Genomic DNA, 18,235 nt, shown 5'->3' with positions numbered 1-18,235 from the left:
TAGAAGTAGCACTGTTGGAGCCTTTTTTAAATATTTTTTTTAATGTTTTATTATATAAAATAAAACAGTATTTTATGTTGATAAATTGTATATTCTTCCATATTGATTCTTTATAGGCTATTTTATCTTTTATTTTTGGATAGATATTTGGCTCTTATTTTTGGTCCATTTAAGAGAAAGTCTGTGTATATGTTATGATTTAATTTTGCTCACAGTGTTTCTTAACTCCAGTCCTGAGGACCACCTCCCAGAATGTTTTAGATGGCTTACTAATTAAAACAGCTGATTCAGCTCATGTGTAATGAAAGTAGTGAAGACAACTAAAACATTCTGGGAGGTGTGTCCTGAGATCTGGAGTTGAAAACCACTGATATACAGTAGATGGCCTCAGAGCTAACATACATGGACTGAAAGCCACAAAACTGGGTTGTTTTTTTTTTGTTTTTTTAGGTTTAGGTCTCTTACAGGAGCTAAATTAAGAGCTCAGGATCAGGGTTCGGGTCAGCAGCCATGCTTGTCTTACTGCACTGCTCACTGTCTCTGTTCTTCTCCTCGCCTCCTCTTTCACCTTTTACCTCCTCCTCTCCCAAACTACCTGCCCTGCTGAAACCAACACACGATGGCAGCATGTTAGCCCATTCACAAACACAGACTACTTTTGGTCTATAGCAGTTTTCTAAGCTAATATGTTTGAACATATTAGTACAGATTCAGTCTGTTTGCCGATTAAGTTTGCAGATGCAGCTTGGTATTTGTATTTAATACAATAGCATTCATACATTTTTAAGTGTGACTTAATTGTCTAAATACTTGTTGGGACCACTGTATATGTTAATGCATGTATTATTAAATGATAAGTAACACTACACATGATTGAGTGTCTTGTACCATTAAAAATAATAACCGCCAGGCATTCTGTATGACTGACACATGATGGTTTATTTTAGCATTCTAGCATCTTTCTGATATTATATGATCTTCTGCTGTTCCTCAGTTGATGTTATTTGACTTTAAGACAGCAGAGGGCTGCTATAATCATACTGGAGAGACTGATAATATATCATTCAAGATAGAAGATACCTATCATTCTGAAGACTGTAGTGGAGTCTGACCAATGATTTTCTAACTTCTGACACCCATTCAGCATATATCATTGGATGAGATTCAGTATAGCGCAGTTATATATATGTGGAGTAGAGACATAGTTAAGGTGACAATCTGTGTCTGGCAGGAGGGGCGGAAGTGCTTTGGGGGAATGAATTTGGCAAGTGCATAGGGTTTCCCATTCATAAATAAGGTCTTGAGGACTTCTTTAGCAGATGGAGGAGGTGAAGATGCTTTTTTTATTCAGATGGTGGCAAGAGACAGAGTCATCAGAGGTTTCTAGAGCAGCTCCCAACAACTTTTGACTTTCTGTTCTATTCCTGAACCAGTAACTCCCAACTTTCTCTGAGCCCCCCTTGCATTATTTCCTAAATTTTGGCTGAGTTGTATGATAATGTTGAACTTTTGCAGACCAAGCCTTTGTTAGGGGTATTGTGAATCCACAAAAATCAATTCTCTTGGCATTAATATTTAATTCTAATGGCAATTTCCTCTGTTTGCAATATAGCCGTACACCCACTATGCAAAACTGTTTAGTATAGACGTTTTGTGGGTTTTCACAATAAGTTTCGGAGGCGCTTTTACAAGTTTGCAATAGTCAGCGTTATGAGTATTTAGTCATAGAGTCGTGGTTCCAACTAGGCTGATCTTTTCTCCGTAGCTCAATCCAATTCCCCTGATGCTCTCTGGATCGATTCTGGGGAGGTTGAGCTCATTAAGGTGCAGGGGTAAATGCAAGCTTGCACTTTCTGCAGGGATGTTGTGGGGCTGCTGAGATGGACTTTCCAAGGGTCCTTTTCATTAGCAACTCCCCGAGTCATTGCAATACAACAGTCTCGCTGTGTAGCAACACAGAAAATGTACAGAGTACTGAAGATGGATTGATAATCAAGCAAAATCATACCCCAGCTAAGTTGACATTCTTACAGTAACAGACTCTTTTATTCCAGAAACTCTGACCATTTGGTAAACCGTGGAGAGGTTATCTCATACATTTAGTTATGATTTGACAAGTTTCCATAGGATTATTAATGGATTACAATTTGTATTAAAATTAACTGCATAACATTTACTAACATTTACTAAACCTGAAATTGCTCTTAAAGAAGGAAAATCACTTATTTAGGGATTAAAGTAAAGGTCGGGAGCATGATTCAATGAGTTTGGTTTTTAACAATAATTTGGTTTTTTAACAATATCTTGTTGTTCATTACCATGTTGCACACTCTCTCTGAATTTGAAAAGAAAGATTCTTCCTTCTCTGCTTTCAATACTTTTATGTAAAAGTCATTTTTGTATGTTTTGCAGATCCACATATGCTTTGGGGGAAAAAAAAAAGATAAGATTTAAAAAAAATAAAAAAGGTTACAGTGTATATCCTCCATGCAGTTAGACAGAACAGGTAGAGAGAAGGTAGACAGATCTTTTAACCATGGTCAGACAGCATTGGTTAGCTTGTGTACCGTCTCTGGGAAACATGATTACATGCGATTTTATCAGAGTGCCCTCAGGTACAGCAAACACTTCCTGAACCTTGGTAATTTCACAGTAATAGGTTATACACTTAAACTCATACACAGATCCACATATTGACTGACAGACCATTTTCTCTTCCATGAGAGAATGAACAGATTGCAGTATTTTGTTTCTAGATTTCAGCACGATCACTACACTCTAAAAAAAAAAAAAATGGTGCTATATAGCACTAAAAGTGGTTCTTTGGCTCGTAATCATACACTGTAAAAAATTACAGCACCAAATCTTGGTTCTTCAGTGGTTCTTCAGTGGTTCTTTGGCATGACTGAAGGGCTATATATAGCACCGCTACCATATACAGAACCTGTTAAGCTCTTGTATGGTTCTTCAGTGGTTCTTTGGGGTGATTTAAGGTGCTATATAGCACCACTGCCTGTTAAGCCCTTTTAAAGGTTCTTTACGAGCCAAAGAACCACTGTTGTTGCTGTTTAGCACCATTTTTGTTGAAGAAATACAATGCAATATGGCACCTCTTATGGTTCTACATAGCACCATTTGACAAAGGTGCTGTATAGCACCTTTAAAAATATGGTGCTATATAGCACCAAAAGTGGTTCCCCTATGATTACGAGCCAAGAACCACTTTTAGTGCTATACAGCACCATTTTTTTTAGAGTTTACAAAAAATACTATAATGACTGTCCCTCAGTGCTAGCTGACTGAAAATCAAAAATCATTCACTCTCAGAACATTTTGAAAAAGAGAGCAATAGGCTTTGAAAAGGTTTTTCAGAACTGACATTTTCATTTATGTGTGTTTGTGTGATTCTGTTAGTGTGGCTTTCTGGTAGACAGTATTGAGGCCACTAGTGGGGACATACTGACATCACCAGTGTGCATACACTAAACTCAACAGACAGCCAGACAGCCAATGACGGGCCAAGAACACCTGAGGGTACTCTGTACACACACACACTCTCACACACTTTACCTAGCTATCTAAATGAGGACATACCATACATTTATGCTCTTTTTAGATTTGCAGAATTTAACTGCAAATCACTCTTTTTCTTAAATCAGTATTTGTTTTCCAATACAAATATTGTGTTCAAAGAATGTAAGTTGAATTAAGTACATTTTAGCAAATGTTAAGCATACTTTCTTAGACTTTGGAAACAATAAGGACAAAAACAAGAAAAAGTTAGCCTAATTTATGAAATATGAATAATATGTACCTTTGGGGACATCCTCAAAGGTACATTTTGACAGAATTAGCTAACATTTGGTTATAGGCAGCTTAATAAACCCACACACATTATTAAAAACAGGAAAGGCAACAATGAATTTCTCATCACTGAGAATTTTTAATAAAACCTTCCTGTTTGGTGCGTCAACAAGCTACAATATTAATGAAATCTGCTTTCTCTATAAATCTAATGTCCCTCAGATAAACCCGGTGCCATCAAAAATCTAATGTTTGTGTGTGGAGAGAGAATGCAGACTGCAGCTAACAGGCCATTAATCATTTAGCTGGATAACCAGAGCTCTATGAATGAGTATTTTTTTACTCTAATATTGTGTGTCCCGCTGATTTATGGCTAACCTCTGCTCTCCTCCATCTCACTCTTTCTAATGAATCTGAACAACTTCCACAGAGAATGAATCTTCTACAGTACTATTGTTTCATTGTTCTGACAGATTGTGCCACATTCATGCAAGTTCAGTTGTGTTACTAATTTAAAGGGCAACATTCAGAGAGAAGTATTTTTTCCAGAACATGATTTATAATATTTATAATCACATTCTGGCTGTTTTGTCATGGACTGTACAAAACTAATTAGTTTAACCTTCTGAGAAGTAATTTTAGGGTCACACAAGGTTATCTCTCCTCCTCTCGGGAATATTATTAATATTCCATGACTATTAACTTCAGTGCGTAACTCGAATTGGACATAAATTATACATCAAATCGCGCAGCTTGTTGAGGAGATGTGTGCTATTATGTTTCTAAGCAATCAGGCTTACAATTTTCACCTGGCGGGTGAGAAAAATGAATTGCACAGACTTTGAAGGAAGAATCTGAATCATAGAGCAGAAAATCATAAAGACAACCATGTATGTCTTTTCAACTGCTCAGTGCACCCTAGCAATCTCATAGCAACACACTTGCCATCAGTCAGAACACCTTAGCAACCACCCAGAACACCACTGCATTGTTTTGCATGAGTGAGTTCTTTTTGTTGTCATTTTTTGACTTTGTGTTTTTCAGAACACCCCTTTGGGTTGTTTGGGAGTGTATGTTTCTTTAATGGGCTGTGAGGTGGACTTTTGCCAGTGTTTAGCCACTGCTTGGCCCTGATCCCAGATACCCTGTGGCTGAGCTTCTATTGGCAGATTCTCAAGAGGATACACAGTCTCTGAACTCAAGCATACATGACCATCATGTCTGGACTGCTGTTTTCACACACACTCATGTACGCTTAGACCAAACCTTCATACCACTCTATCACTCTTAAAGTGTTGTCACATTTAAAGTTGCTCTGCAAAATTTTGAATGCCAGTCATTTCAATAGGAATTTCAATTTCGGTCACACTTTATTTTAAGGTCAAATTCTCGCTGTTAACAAACCACTACAACTTTTACCTCAATAAACTCCTAGTTGTTAAGTTTAGGTATTGGGGAGGATTAGGGATATAGAATATGGTCATGCGGAGTAACAGCCAATATGTTGATAATAGCCATGCAACTAGTTAATAGTGAGAACTGGTAGCTATACAGAAGTGTTACCAAAATTTCAATAGGAATCTGTGCAATCCAGAGTTTCATTTGAGGACAAAAAAAGAAAAACACCATGCAGATTTCACTCCTATTCAAGCTGGCCATGTGAATTCACAACACTGACCAACAGAAAGCAGCTTTGTTTAAAAATGACTGTATCAAAAATTGCGTAGATACTTCTTTTGAGTAAGGAATTTGTGACTGCTAAAAATGTACGTTCTGTATAGTATTAATAGGTATCAATGGAAGTATGCGATTTTGGATACAGTCCATGACTTGCAGTGCTTCATATACTGTATCTCTACACTACTGACAATAGACCTTTTGCACACAAAATTTCAGTAATCTGACCACATCTTTAGACTCAACGTTACAATCTTCACTCACCATTGTCTTCCTATCTCAGCACTGCAGTCTGTAGATACAGTAGCATTATTTAGCTAAAAGCATGTGCACACGTGTACACTGACACATTACAGATGATGCTGGCTTAATTTACAGTCTCTACTTCCCTGGAAATGTCACACTGCCAGTTCTGTAGCTCACACATTGGGATTGTTCCTCCTGGCGCAGTGATGCTCTTTTCCCCTGCTGCGGGTGGAGCTGTATTTGGCATGTTGGAGTTACTGCACAGCAGCTAATGAGACTACACAAGCTGTCCTCTATTAACTGAAAGCATCTCACTGCAGACTGACGCAAACATGTCTGTGTGTATGAGTGATGCACAAAGGTGGCTGTCTGCCTGGATGTGTCCAACTGTGTGCACACTAATACGAAACCAACATTCATGACAGTAAATGCAGTTATTTGTGCAAAATTAAGACAGATGTTTTGAATGCGCTTGTTTTAACATGCACGTTTGATTATATCAGCACAGAATCTCTGAATGTACGTCTGCTGTACAGTTTCTTATCTTTGTCTCTGGACGTGTGGTAATCCATCATCCCAAACAGCCTGTAATCTTCCTCGAATTTTTCAGCTTGAAATGCAGGTCTAAGACAGGCAGCGGATGAAAGCTTTTCATCTGTCTAGAAGGTTCCATGTGCAGTAGATCCTTGCCGCTTTTCGAGGGAAAGGAGCAATTTTTGTGAATTACAGTAGAATATGAAAAGTGTCTTGGAGTTCAGAAATATAGTACATATAATTAAGTGAATGACTGACAGATAGATAGATAGATAGATAGATCTATAGATAGACATTTTTGATCTATAGATAGACATTTTTGCTTGGGTCTGCTTCCTACTGAGAAAAAAGAAAATGTAAAAGAAATTTGCTAAGGTCATGTCTGCAATATAAATTATGGCTACCAATTAATTACTGTTATTATAGAAAATTTTGTATATTTTATCAAAAGTTTGGGGTCAGTAATATTTTTTTCCTTTTTTTGTGACAGCAATGACATATTACATATATAATCCCAAAAAATACATTTGCGAAAGAATCCTAAAAAAAAGTATCACAATTTTTTACAAAAGCATGAATGTTTCTTGAGAACCTGAACATTTTTATAAATTGTAATAAATAAATTATAGTAGGCTAATATTTCACAATATTATTGATTTTACTATATTTCTGATCGGATTGATCAGTTTAGTTTATAAACTTTTGATTAATTGAGTGATAAACTTTAGTTTATATTTTTGTATGATTCATTTTTGACACTTTAAAATGATTTAATTTGTAGCTCTGTTGTGTAACTAATGGTAAAATGCTCTGATTTATGGCTATTTTTATTTCTCCTTAGGAATTTTAGGTATAAACATTAAAAGGAAACATTCTTCATCAGAGCTATATATATATGAGCTATTTTCCTCTGTGAGACTCTCTCTTCGTACCTGTGTAACTGTATTTTATCCATCTGTATTTACCTTTCCATCTGACCCCTGTCAACGGTTAATAATCAATTGATTTCTCAATTCACATGTGTTTACTTCACAAACCTGCTGCTTATGTGCATGAATTCCCTTCACATGCTTGTGGAATCCACAAGTTTTGAAGGACAGTTAAAGCTGAAATATTTGCTGGATTTGTGGCATGTTTACCTTTAAGCGAGCTAATACGCTGCAGATTGAAAACACAAAGCCGACATCAAGAGAGAAAATCCAGCATGGCTTTTGATCTGGACTACTTTAGGGGGAGGAAAGACTGTAAGACACTCAACCCCGCCCACTCTAGAGTCCCCAGCCAATGAGAGCAGGTCTGGAGGAGAGAGTGTATGTGAGAGAGAAGGGAGAGGAGGTGGTAGAGTGGCAGTCTTTGCTTGTGTGTAGGGAGCGGTCAATCTCTCACACTGCTGCAGTCTGCGAGCATCCTCAAGAGTGAGAATCTCTTTTTATTCTTTCTTTCATTCATGCATTCCTTCATTTATCCTTTATTCCATCCTCTCTTCCAGCCCCTCACCTTTTCTGTTTCTCTGCTGTTGCTGATTCGTTTCTGTTCAAGTGGGAATGTATTTGCAAGCACACGTGTGTGTGTGTGTTTTATTGTGTTTAATTTGGTTTATTTGAGGTTATATTTAAGTTATACTTTAGAAAAGTGCAATTTATGTTGTAACTGTGCATGATATTGTTTTTCCGGCATTGTGTTTTCTTAAGTGATCGGCATTGTGTTTTCTTAAGCGACAACTTCCCTGGTGAATAGCTCTCAATGTATGAACTTTTTTTAGATTTTTATTTAGAAAAGACTATCACACATTTCTAACGATGTTCCCAAAAAAATATCTCCTGAAGGTTTGTGTGCTCAGCAGTCTTTTTTCATTTGAGTGGATTTGTTCGGGATGAGTGCGTCCCTCACTGCAGGATTGTTTTGGGTTCTCTACTTTATCCTCCGTCTGAGATTTGCACCACTCTGAGACTCTTTAATCTGTTTCTCTCTCTTTCTTTCTTTCTTTCTTTCTGTCTTTTTCGCTGGAGAAAAAGAATCTCTTTGTTTCATTGTTTTTGTTTAGGTAGAGCTTGGCTTCCAGAATTATTTAAATAACGCACATTGGGAGGGAATGTGCATATGTTTGTGAGACAGGTCTTTTTTTATGCTTTTACTGCACATCACTGATTGTATCATCATCATCATGATTGTCCTTGATCTTCCTCTCTCAGCCTGCAGCCTAATGACAAAATTTACTTGTCATTTGACCTTTGAGTTCCTGCAAGGACAGACGGGGCTCTCAAATCAGCCTTATTCCTCAGGAGACCCTTTGATGATCCCCATGCTCATTTAAAACATCAGAAGCTGCTCAAATCATCTGCTTGATTAGGGGTTTATTTATTTGCATAAAATATTTTTAGACCAATTAAATGAGTTAAAACAAAATGAAAGAGACTTAATAAAAAAGCAACCAGAAAAGGAGACAAATCAGCTGTAACATGTTGCTCAGGTTTGGTAGGTGCTCTATTGGGGCCGTTGTGCTGGTTTGGTTGGTCTAATGGTGTTCAGGCTGGGCTTTGGGGCATTGCTGAGTGCTCAGGTTCAGCACACGGTGTGTGTGTGTGTGTGTGTGTGTGTGTGTGTGTGTGTACTGTACATTGGTCTCAGCAGTAGCCACAGCAGATGTAGCTCTCTGCTGAAACAGGGCTGAGGTGTGCAGCACCCTCAACAAACTGCCATGCCGTGCACTAGATTAAAGCTAAGAAGTGTCTTTGCCATCCTGAAAAAATACACAACAGTTTAACACTACAATGCACTTTTACTAATGTAAATAAAACATAGATTATCGGAGTATGTTTTACAAGGCAATACTATTTTGGTCAAAAATTGATGTTTAATTCACTGTTATTTGGCAGTTTACTAATTTATTCTGAATGAAAATTGTTTCTACAAAGATTTTTTTTAATGCTTTTGAAAGTTTTAGTCTGTAATGCTCACTGAGAAAAAATAGAAATATCGTGAGACATTATTACAGTTTGAAATAACTATTTTAATATACACTATAGTCAACATTTGAAGTGGATCAAAATCTTACATCAAAGTTGTCCTAAAATCTAAAACCAAAATGTGTTCTTGTCTTAGGACAACTTTGATGAACTTATTTGATCCACTTCAAATGTTGACTATTGTATTTTAAAATGTAATTTATTCCTGTGAATGCAATGAATTTTCAGCAGCCATTGTTCCATTCAGAAATCATTCTATTAAGCTGATCTGGTGTTCAAGAATCATTTTATTATTTATCATTTTGAAAACAGTTGTTTTTGCAAACAAACTTTTGAACGGTTCTGTTTTTTCACAGGTTTTATGAATCAGATGAAACTATCATGATCATATTTTTGAAGTTATATGGTATCTTATTATAGCTGTGAAATGGGATCTTGGTTTTTATCAAGGGTGCACAAAAATTTTGATTTCCTGATTTTTGTGGGAGTTTGAGGCTTAAGGCTTGAAACCCCCCCCCCCCCCAAAAAAAGGAAGGGGGAAAACACAACAAATAGAGGGTCTTAAAGTGCATATATTAAGTAATGGATAATATACAGTCGGCTGGTTATTATCTTGCAGAATGATCAATGTTTCAGTTCTGTAGGAATCTGTGGAGATTCAGCATCAGCCTGCATATAACAAAGAGACAGAAGTGGGATGTTATCGGATATCATACATTTGCACCAAAGAAGATACATGATATGATTTTACCATCTCTCTCTCTCTCTCTCTTTCTTCTACATTTCCTATACTGGCTGTGTGACCTTGTGCTAGAAGTCAGCACAGAATATCTACTGTATCTTGTATCGATCGGAGCTGTCATCTCAGACGTTAAGACTCTACGACACCACAACCTTTCTGGACAGCATTTCTCCCGAGAGATCTTTTTATTAATTCTTTGATTTGAGACTGTTTGTTTGCATGTGCTCTGTTCTGTTCTAGTGGTTTTAGGGTTGCCATTCCAGAGCTTGATTTGCTTTATTTTTACGCTTGCTTGGTTATGTCTGTGTTTACAGAATACGGGCGTTTCGAGGCCAAGATTCATGACTTACGAGAGCAGATGATGAACCACAGCATGAGTTCTGGATCCGGATCCCTCAGAACCAATCAAAAACGCTCACTCTATGTCAGGTAGACCTCATCTATTTAAACATAATTTTACATACACTTATAGAACTGCAAGAATAAATTTTCTTTGTGTTTTTCAGTAAATTATCCTAAAAAGCTTCAGACCGTAGCCCAATGGCAATTTCTTTTTCTTTTTTTTGGCAAAAACTAGTGAAGATTTATGCTTGAAACATAAAAACAAATAGATTTCAAATATATTTTCCTTATCTCACACCATTTACTTCTCAAGACAGTTTATCTTGTTGTTTACATATTTTTACTGAAAAACATAAGATTTTTTTTTTTTTTAGTTGTGAATGACTTGGAATGAATGTTTCTGTCATCACAGAAGGGATACTGATATCCCAGCAGCCCCTGATCACGTAAACATTCTGTTAACTGTCTCTCCATGACACTTGTTATGTGGGACTGATGTTGGATTGATGTGAACATGAGTGTGGTCTCTCTGGGAAATGAGACATGTTTCTAGCCTGGAGCGAGATGTTTGTTATACACACAAGCACACATACACACACTTCAGGGGTTTGCGTGTGAACCAGCAGGGTATCTGAGTAGTGAGTGAGTCAGAATTCATCAGTGTCCACTACGCCTTACTTACACACACACACACACACACTTCAAGGGAGCATGTGCTGTCTTATGTGTGCGCTCTGATCCTAGATCAGCCAGAATTGTTGTACATGACATTTAGAAGAGCTATTGATATTTAAAATCAGTAGGAAAGTGGCAACAGTGATCCATTATAAGATGCTCCAAGAAACCTCTCACCTCTCACCTGCTCACCTTTTCTCTGTTCTTAAAGGGATAGTTCACTCAAAAATGAAAATTCTGTCATTAATTACTCACCCTCGTGTTGTTCCAAACTCATAAGACCTATGTTCATGTTTGGAACACAAATTAAGATATTTTTGATGAAATCCGAGCGCTTTCAGACCCTCCATAGACAGCAACGCAACTACCACGTTCAAGGCCCAGAAAGGTAGCAAGGACATTGTTAAAATAGTTCTAAAATATACCTTAATTTTATGAGAATACTTTTTGTGTGCAAAGGAAACAAAAACAATGACTTTATTCAACAATTTCTTCTCTTCCGGTGTCAGTCTTCAATGCACGTTCACTAACTATTTTAGTATTTGTATTTAATAGATAATATGTATTTAGGATTTAATATTATTTATCATGTGATTTATACGTAGAATTAAACAAATATATATTTAAAAATATATTTAGATTTAATATATTTAATAAAAAAATGGTTTTAAAGAAAGAACCAACATGATAATAGTTTGAGCCCATTTCCAAGAAATTGTTATGAAGATAAACAGTAAAATCATAAGTCCTACAAAATATATTCTAGCCTCCAGGTTCACTCCAAACATCCCATGTGACAGCATTGTTTGGCTACTCTTCTGAACAGCTGTTATGATTCTCCCAGATATGTTTTATAATGCAATCAGCAGAACAGAGATTAGTTCCTCATTAGCTGGTAGCAACATGCAACTGTAGATTTCTGATTTGGCTTCGTTATTGTGTGTGAGGTGGAAAATTTCAGCAGAACCAGCACACCTGTGGAGATCCATTGTGATAAATAGCCCTCCTGTCAGCAATTATACAGATACACACCTCCTCTCCTCATGGTGTACAGCATGCGCCTCTCCCACAGCATTAAAAGATGCTCAATATCTCCTTCCCAGCTGCAATCTAATGCCGCAGGCCCCCTCTGTGGGTGCAAGATAATTGTACTGTGCTGTAGCCAGTCCGAAGAGCTGGCCGGTTTTGCAGAACACAGATGCTGGGAAAAGCTGAGACACAGGAAATCAGACCTTATAGGGAGTCATTTATTTGCTTCAGAACACATCAGCTCGCGAAAGTCTCCATTTTGTTAGGTTTGTGATTTTACTAATGCTTGACCTAGGAGCCATATCATGGGGATTTTATCATGGACAACTGGATTTTGAATTTCCCTTCTCATCGAGGTATTTGCATTAAAACCATGATGGGCATACAGTTACAGGAAAAAGTATGTGAACCCTTGGATTTCTGCATAGCATTTGATCATTGACTACTCACAATAACAGGAGGGAAAAAAAGAACTGTCTAAAATACACTACACAACTTTTAAAATCAGAACAGATTTTTATAACACTGTTACCAAACAGTGGACGGTAGCCATTGACTTCCATAGTATGGATTCTACATATACTCATACAAATTTGGAACAAGGGTGAGTAAGTGATAGCAGAATTTTTATTTTTGGGTGAACTGTCCCTTTAACAATGACAACACAATTGCAACTGCCGAGTACCCATGTTTACATTCAGCAACTTGGCTGATCCTGATGAAAAACAGACATAATTTACATTCAGATGTCTTGTGGCAAAAAAAAAAGTCTTGTGTTTTGGTACAAGAACTTTAAGTGAACATGTCATGGACTAATGTAAGTGTATCTCAGGAAAATAAACTTAAATATATAAATATACAATATGGCCGCTGCGGTATACTGTACTTTAAGAATTCTGCAGTTGAGGAACGGAGATGGTTGTGAGTCAGGAGTTTCCACAAAACTCTGCTCAGTCTGTGGAGGGAAACAAAAGTATAATTTCCAGTTTGCCTCCGCTGAGCTCTGGTGAGATGAATGCAGAGGTGTGATCGCTGTTGGCTGCGAACTATGAATAGAAAGCACACGTCAATGTAAAAGCAATGCATGCACAACTCCATTCACACACTGACTCAGTTAGGATGAGATATGAGTCAGTTATTGAGTGATTTTCCTCAATCAGCATGTTTCAGTGTTTCTGTCACAATGAATCAACATCACAATTTCTGAATGCGGAAGCGTGCGTCTGTGTTTTGTATGCACTGCATATTTACCTTCTCGAAGCACTCTCTCTCTCTTTTTCTGCGGTAGCATTTACATGTAACCATAACAACACCCTTCCTCTGTGTGATCGGAGAAAGAAATATACATCTCTTTATCCTGCTTATTATGCAGGAAAGTCCAGTGTGTGTGTAATTTGTCCAGTCCAAATGTAAATTTCAGAATATAAATTGCAAAGATGTCTGGTTTTATTTATTTAGCGAGAAGTTGGCTGTGTTGTGTCTAGGGACTGCGACAGTGAGAGAGCTAGATATTCACTTATTTTCTTATAATCCCATGAATATTGATACTATGTTCATGTGTTTTTAGTTTAATTTTCCAGACACCTTAAAGTTGGGCTATTTTGACTACAGCAACTTTGCACTAACAAGTAGGGATGGGCGATATCTTATCGTTTGCGATATACCGTTAAAAATTCTCCCCACGATAAAAATTTGTCTTCCCGCGATAATAACGATAAAGTCTAATTGTTGACATATAGTTGTTGAAGGTGGACTTGAAATTGAGGAGTTTATCGCTAAATGAGGAGCAAGGTTATTTTCGTAAATGAAAAATAAAACTAAGACAAAAACGATTGATGAAAAAACAATTTCATAAACTGAAATAAAATAAAAATGTCAAAATATTTGATAAACGAAAACGAAACGAAACTAACAACAGTTATTGATTAACTAACTGAAATAAAATAATAATTAACAAAAATAAATGATCGTTTTCGTAATCATTACGTTCTCACCCCTTGGCTGAAAAATATATGAGCTGTGTGGCGGTTTAGGGAAATACATGTAAATGGCGCATCTCTGACGGAGAGACGCAAAGCGGTTTAAAGCAGAGTCCTGCACGGGTCCTGTTTGGTAAACGTGCACCAGCAGTACTTAACAGAACACCCGACCCGTTACCCGACAGCAGCTCTAATTATATGTTAATATACATATAATTTCCTTATAAAAAAAATACCCAAGATTGAAGAACACAGATAAACATATGTGGAGTTTCTGCGCAAGGGCGCCCTCCGGCTTCCAGTATGAATTAAACAGTCAAAACATGTACTCAGTAATGCTCACAACACCCTATTTTGAGTAAAAATAGGAAACATAATACTTTTCTCTAAAGAAACAGGATTCCCTGAATTATCGCCATTGATATCGTTACCGCAATAAAATACCAGAAATATCGTGATATACTTTTAAGCCCATATCGCCCATCCCTACTAACAAGAACCTCTCACATTTTCTTCACAAATTGTAAAAATGTAGTAATCACATAAAATCTTCAGTTGCTGTAATGCATGTAATTCATTCTTGCAAATGTCAGCCCGGGTCCTGTTATTTCACTAGGCCAGGCTCTTATCGCTATGAGGCGGCTGATCTACACATACGGATTCCACTCCACTTTGCTCTCAGGGGGCTTTTAAATGCCACATTTCTCTGTAACAAGTAAAAGCACCACATTATCTGCACCTTTGCCAGCACTCTGACACTTTCTTCTAGTTTGCGTGTATTGCTATTTTTCCGCTTTTGCCATGCTGATGGCTTCAGCTTTTATCTTACTGCTGCTTAGCAAATACTACACTCATTTTCTTCAAGGACTGAGGCAGCACTCACTCTTAACAAATTATGTTACAGACATTTGCTGTAGTGGAAAAATGCTGTCCACCCATGGATATACCCTTTTCTGCTTAGCACTGTATATTACACGCATACTGTACCTGTACTGTTTCTCTTGCAGTTACACAGAGATTCCGCCTGCAGCTCTACTGCAAGACCCACACAATAAATCACAAGAAAAAATCTCTCAGGGGCGAATTCATTAAAGAGTTTTGGCAATTTTGCATGCAGTATTTCAGTGCAAAACCTGCCCTAAGCCAGACTTAAACTGGTGTTGTTATTGTTAACTGAACCTGTTAAAAATAATTTCAATAACTGAAATAAAAATGTAATTAAAAAATTGTAATTTAATAATTAAATAACTTAGAGCACTAAAATTGCTACATTGTGTGTGTAAGCTAAGTATATATAGCTTAATAAAAATTACAAAAACACACATAAAAATGCAAAAAATAAAATGTTTGTATAAAAGCTAATTAAAAATATTAATAAGTGCTATAATTGTATATAAATAATGCTATAAGCTACAGCTTTTGCCGTACATAATGTTTGCAGATTGGCTCTTTCATCTGGTAGTTTATAAATCTGTTTCATCGTTTGTATCGGCTGAATGCTTTAGAGACAAGAATATGTTCTATTTATTATCGTAGGGGCACATAATGCCTGCAGAGGGGGGAGAGAGCATTATTCAAATATGTGTCATATGACAGTAAATTTGAGTTTTTGTCAGCAGCCTGCACTAGCACATGCTGTTTTTTGGAAGTGTCTTGAGAAGCATCACTGCCATAATGATGCCATGGAGAAATGAATTCACTGTAATAAGCTGAGAACCTGCCAGCATACAAACATAAAAAAAAAAAAATTATTTATCTCAACTGTACAGTACGTAGCTTGCAGTTTCCATAACAACCTTAACATCTTCATTGGCCGACGAGAGGGAATATGTGCTTTTTTCCCTAGGCATGTGTTCCAATGTGTGTGTTTATTTTATCCTTTAATGAAACAAGGGTTAACGAGGACATTGAAGGCAACACTTTATTTGTGTATAGTGTGGTGGATCGTTTCTTTTTGCACTCAGGATGGTTTGTAATGAATCTGTAATGGTGACTTACCACCATTATGCTGTATATTATTGCTTGGTTTATAAATAATGTTGTACCGAAGTGACCCAAATGGACCATGCCACCATCACATGATTTTTAGAGCATTTTCTGCTAAAATTGCAGTGCAGATCAGTTGTCTTAATATTGTGTTTGTTGTGGAATAATGCATGCTTGTGAAATTACATCTGTGAGAATGAAAGTTTTATCCATTAGAGCAGCATATGTGCAACCCATTCATTTTGCCATGCAGGTACTGTATCTGCTCACAGCAGTGCAATATGGGTGGCTTGTGTATCTTTTCATTGATTTCATCCTTGGGATAATATTGATCACAAACACAATACACTGTAAAAAGTGATAAGTTGACTTAACTTAAAAAAATTGAGGAAACCTGTTGCCTTAAAATTTTTAAGTAAATGATAATTAAAAAATAAGTTAAGTGAATTGTCAAGTTCACTTAACTTTTTTTTTTTTAATTATTATTTACTTAATAATTCTAAGGCAACGGGTTTCCTCAATTTTTCTAAGTAAAGTCAACTTATAACTTTTTACAGTGTATGCAGAGAAAGTATTTATTTTTAGTTTGTTATATGTTTTATGCTGTATAATGTTAGAAACATTTTACTTATTTTTGGAATTTTTAATCAAGCCTGCGCATTTACTTCCATTCAAAGGTTTGGGGTTAGTAAGTTTAAAAAAAAAATTTTTTTCAAATAAATGTTTACTGCTTTCTAAAGGATCTGCTTGAGTAACAGTTTCTCAAGATTCAGCTTTTTTTTAATCACAGGAATGAATTACATTTTAAAATTAGGGCTGTCCAATATAGGTAGCTGAATTTGTCTGCACACTGAAAAATTGAAAAATTAAAATAGTTCGTTGTTCGTTTTGAGCGCAATAAATAAAATTAGGGCTGTCAAATCGATTAATCATGATTAATAGCATCCAAAATATATATACATGTATATGTAGGGTAAATGTACCTATTAAGCTCACCAAAATCTACATTGAGACATTTTTAGTGCACAAGATATTGGTAAAAAGATAAAGAGTTATGTTAAAATAAAATATTAATCTCTCACACTGTCACGAATCCGGTCTGTGAACTTCCATTCAATCACCACCAGAGGTCACTCACTCACCACTACTTTTGCACTACACTAACTGTTGCACTTTACCTCCGGATTACAGTTCCCATCATTCATTGCACTGACGACAGGCACACTGCTCATTGCACTGATCACACACGGCTGATTCCCATTTGCACACCGTACGTAAGCCATGGACTTTCTCTCCCTCACTGCTGAGTATTGTATGCGCTTATCGCTCCCCTAGTGTTAGCTACTCTACAGAGCCCCTGTTAGTTTTCCTAGTCTTGACTTGCCTTGCCTTGCCTGTTTCGGATTGTGTTTTCCCCTGCCTGGACTTTTGCTTTCATTTTGGATTTACCTCTCTTGTCTAGCCCCTTTGGATACTGTTCGCTGTCTACCGACCCAGGCCCGTTTTGGATGACTCTTTGCCTTGCCTATGATATACCTGTTTGCCACTGTTTGACCCTTGCCTGTATTTCGACCACGTTTATTAATAAAAGCATTGCACATGGATCTGCACGTCTCACGTCTCGTCAGCCCCGTTACACACACAAAAATATTTTATTTTATTTTAAATGACAAAAGCATTTCAATTAAGATACGAAACATCATTAAAAAAAAATACATCATTAAATTCAAAAAGTCTAGCTGTGCTTAATGGGTACATGTTTGTACCATTTATGCACACCCCTCTTCCCATTAAGCTCACATCATGTTTTATTAAAAAATATTGTTTATTTTAAGGAAAATGTTTAGAGAATAATTGTGAAAAAAAATGTTTTTTGAAGGTACAAAGTCAATCACAAAAAAAAAACAGAACACTAGAATCAAGCAACAAGGCATTCAAGTTGATCAGTTATGTATTCATAATGAAGTGTCATCTTAATTCATGGGGATGAAAACAGAAACTAACTTCATTATGAAACCTCTTGTTAAATGGATGTCAACTTATCTATAGTCTCTTAAGGCTGGAATACACTACTCAAATTTTGCCCTGATTTTCCACAGATTTACAGTCTGGGTTAGTTGTTGATGCTAGTTGCCAAAGATCAGAGCCAATCTGCAGATTTGAGTCGACAGAATCCATTGAAAATTGATTAACTTAACTTAAAGTGACAACCATCAGTTAATATTTAAAGTCTGTTTATGAAGTATTTACATTGA

General features: G+C 36.6%; 1 protein-coding gene across 36 annotated transcripts in view; it reads left to right on the top strand.

The window, feature by feature from the left end:
• dlg2 (discs, large homolog 2 (Drosophila)) overlaps positions 1–18,235 on the top strand; it is a 223,840-nt gene that overhangs the window by 185,067 nt on the left and 20,538 nt on the right. For 35 of the 36 annotated variants that reach the window (XR_009273086.1, XR_009273085.1, XM_058788915.1 and 32 more), the window contains one exon: positions 10,284–10,398. Coding sequence is in view for 34 of the 36 variants with exons in the window: in XM_058788915.1 (XP_058644898.1) it covers positions 10,284–10,398 (115 nt within the window). In the remaining 2 variants the exon portion in view is untranslated. Of the gene's footprint in view, positions 1–7,596; positions 7,677–10,283; positions 10,399–18,235 lie in introns of those variants that run through there. The other variant, XM_058788943.1, reaches the window with a different exon arrangement.

The sequence above is a fragment of the Onychostoma macrolepis genome, chromosome 10 (genome assembly GCF_012432095.1).
Source record: "Onychostoma macrolepis isolate SWU-2019 chromosome 10, ASM1243209v1, whole genome shotgun sequence".
NCBI lineage: Eukaryota > Metazoa > Chordata > Actinopteri > Cypriniformes > Cyprinidae > Onychostoma > Onychostoma macrolepis.
Note: the sequence above shows the minus strand (reverse complement) of the source record. Positions and strands in the feature narration are given on the sequence as shown.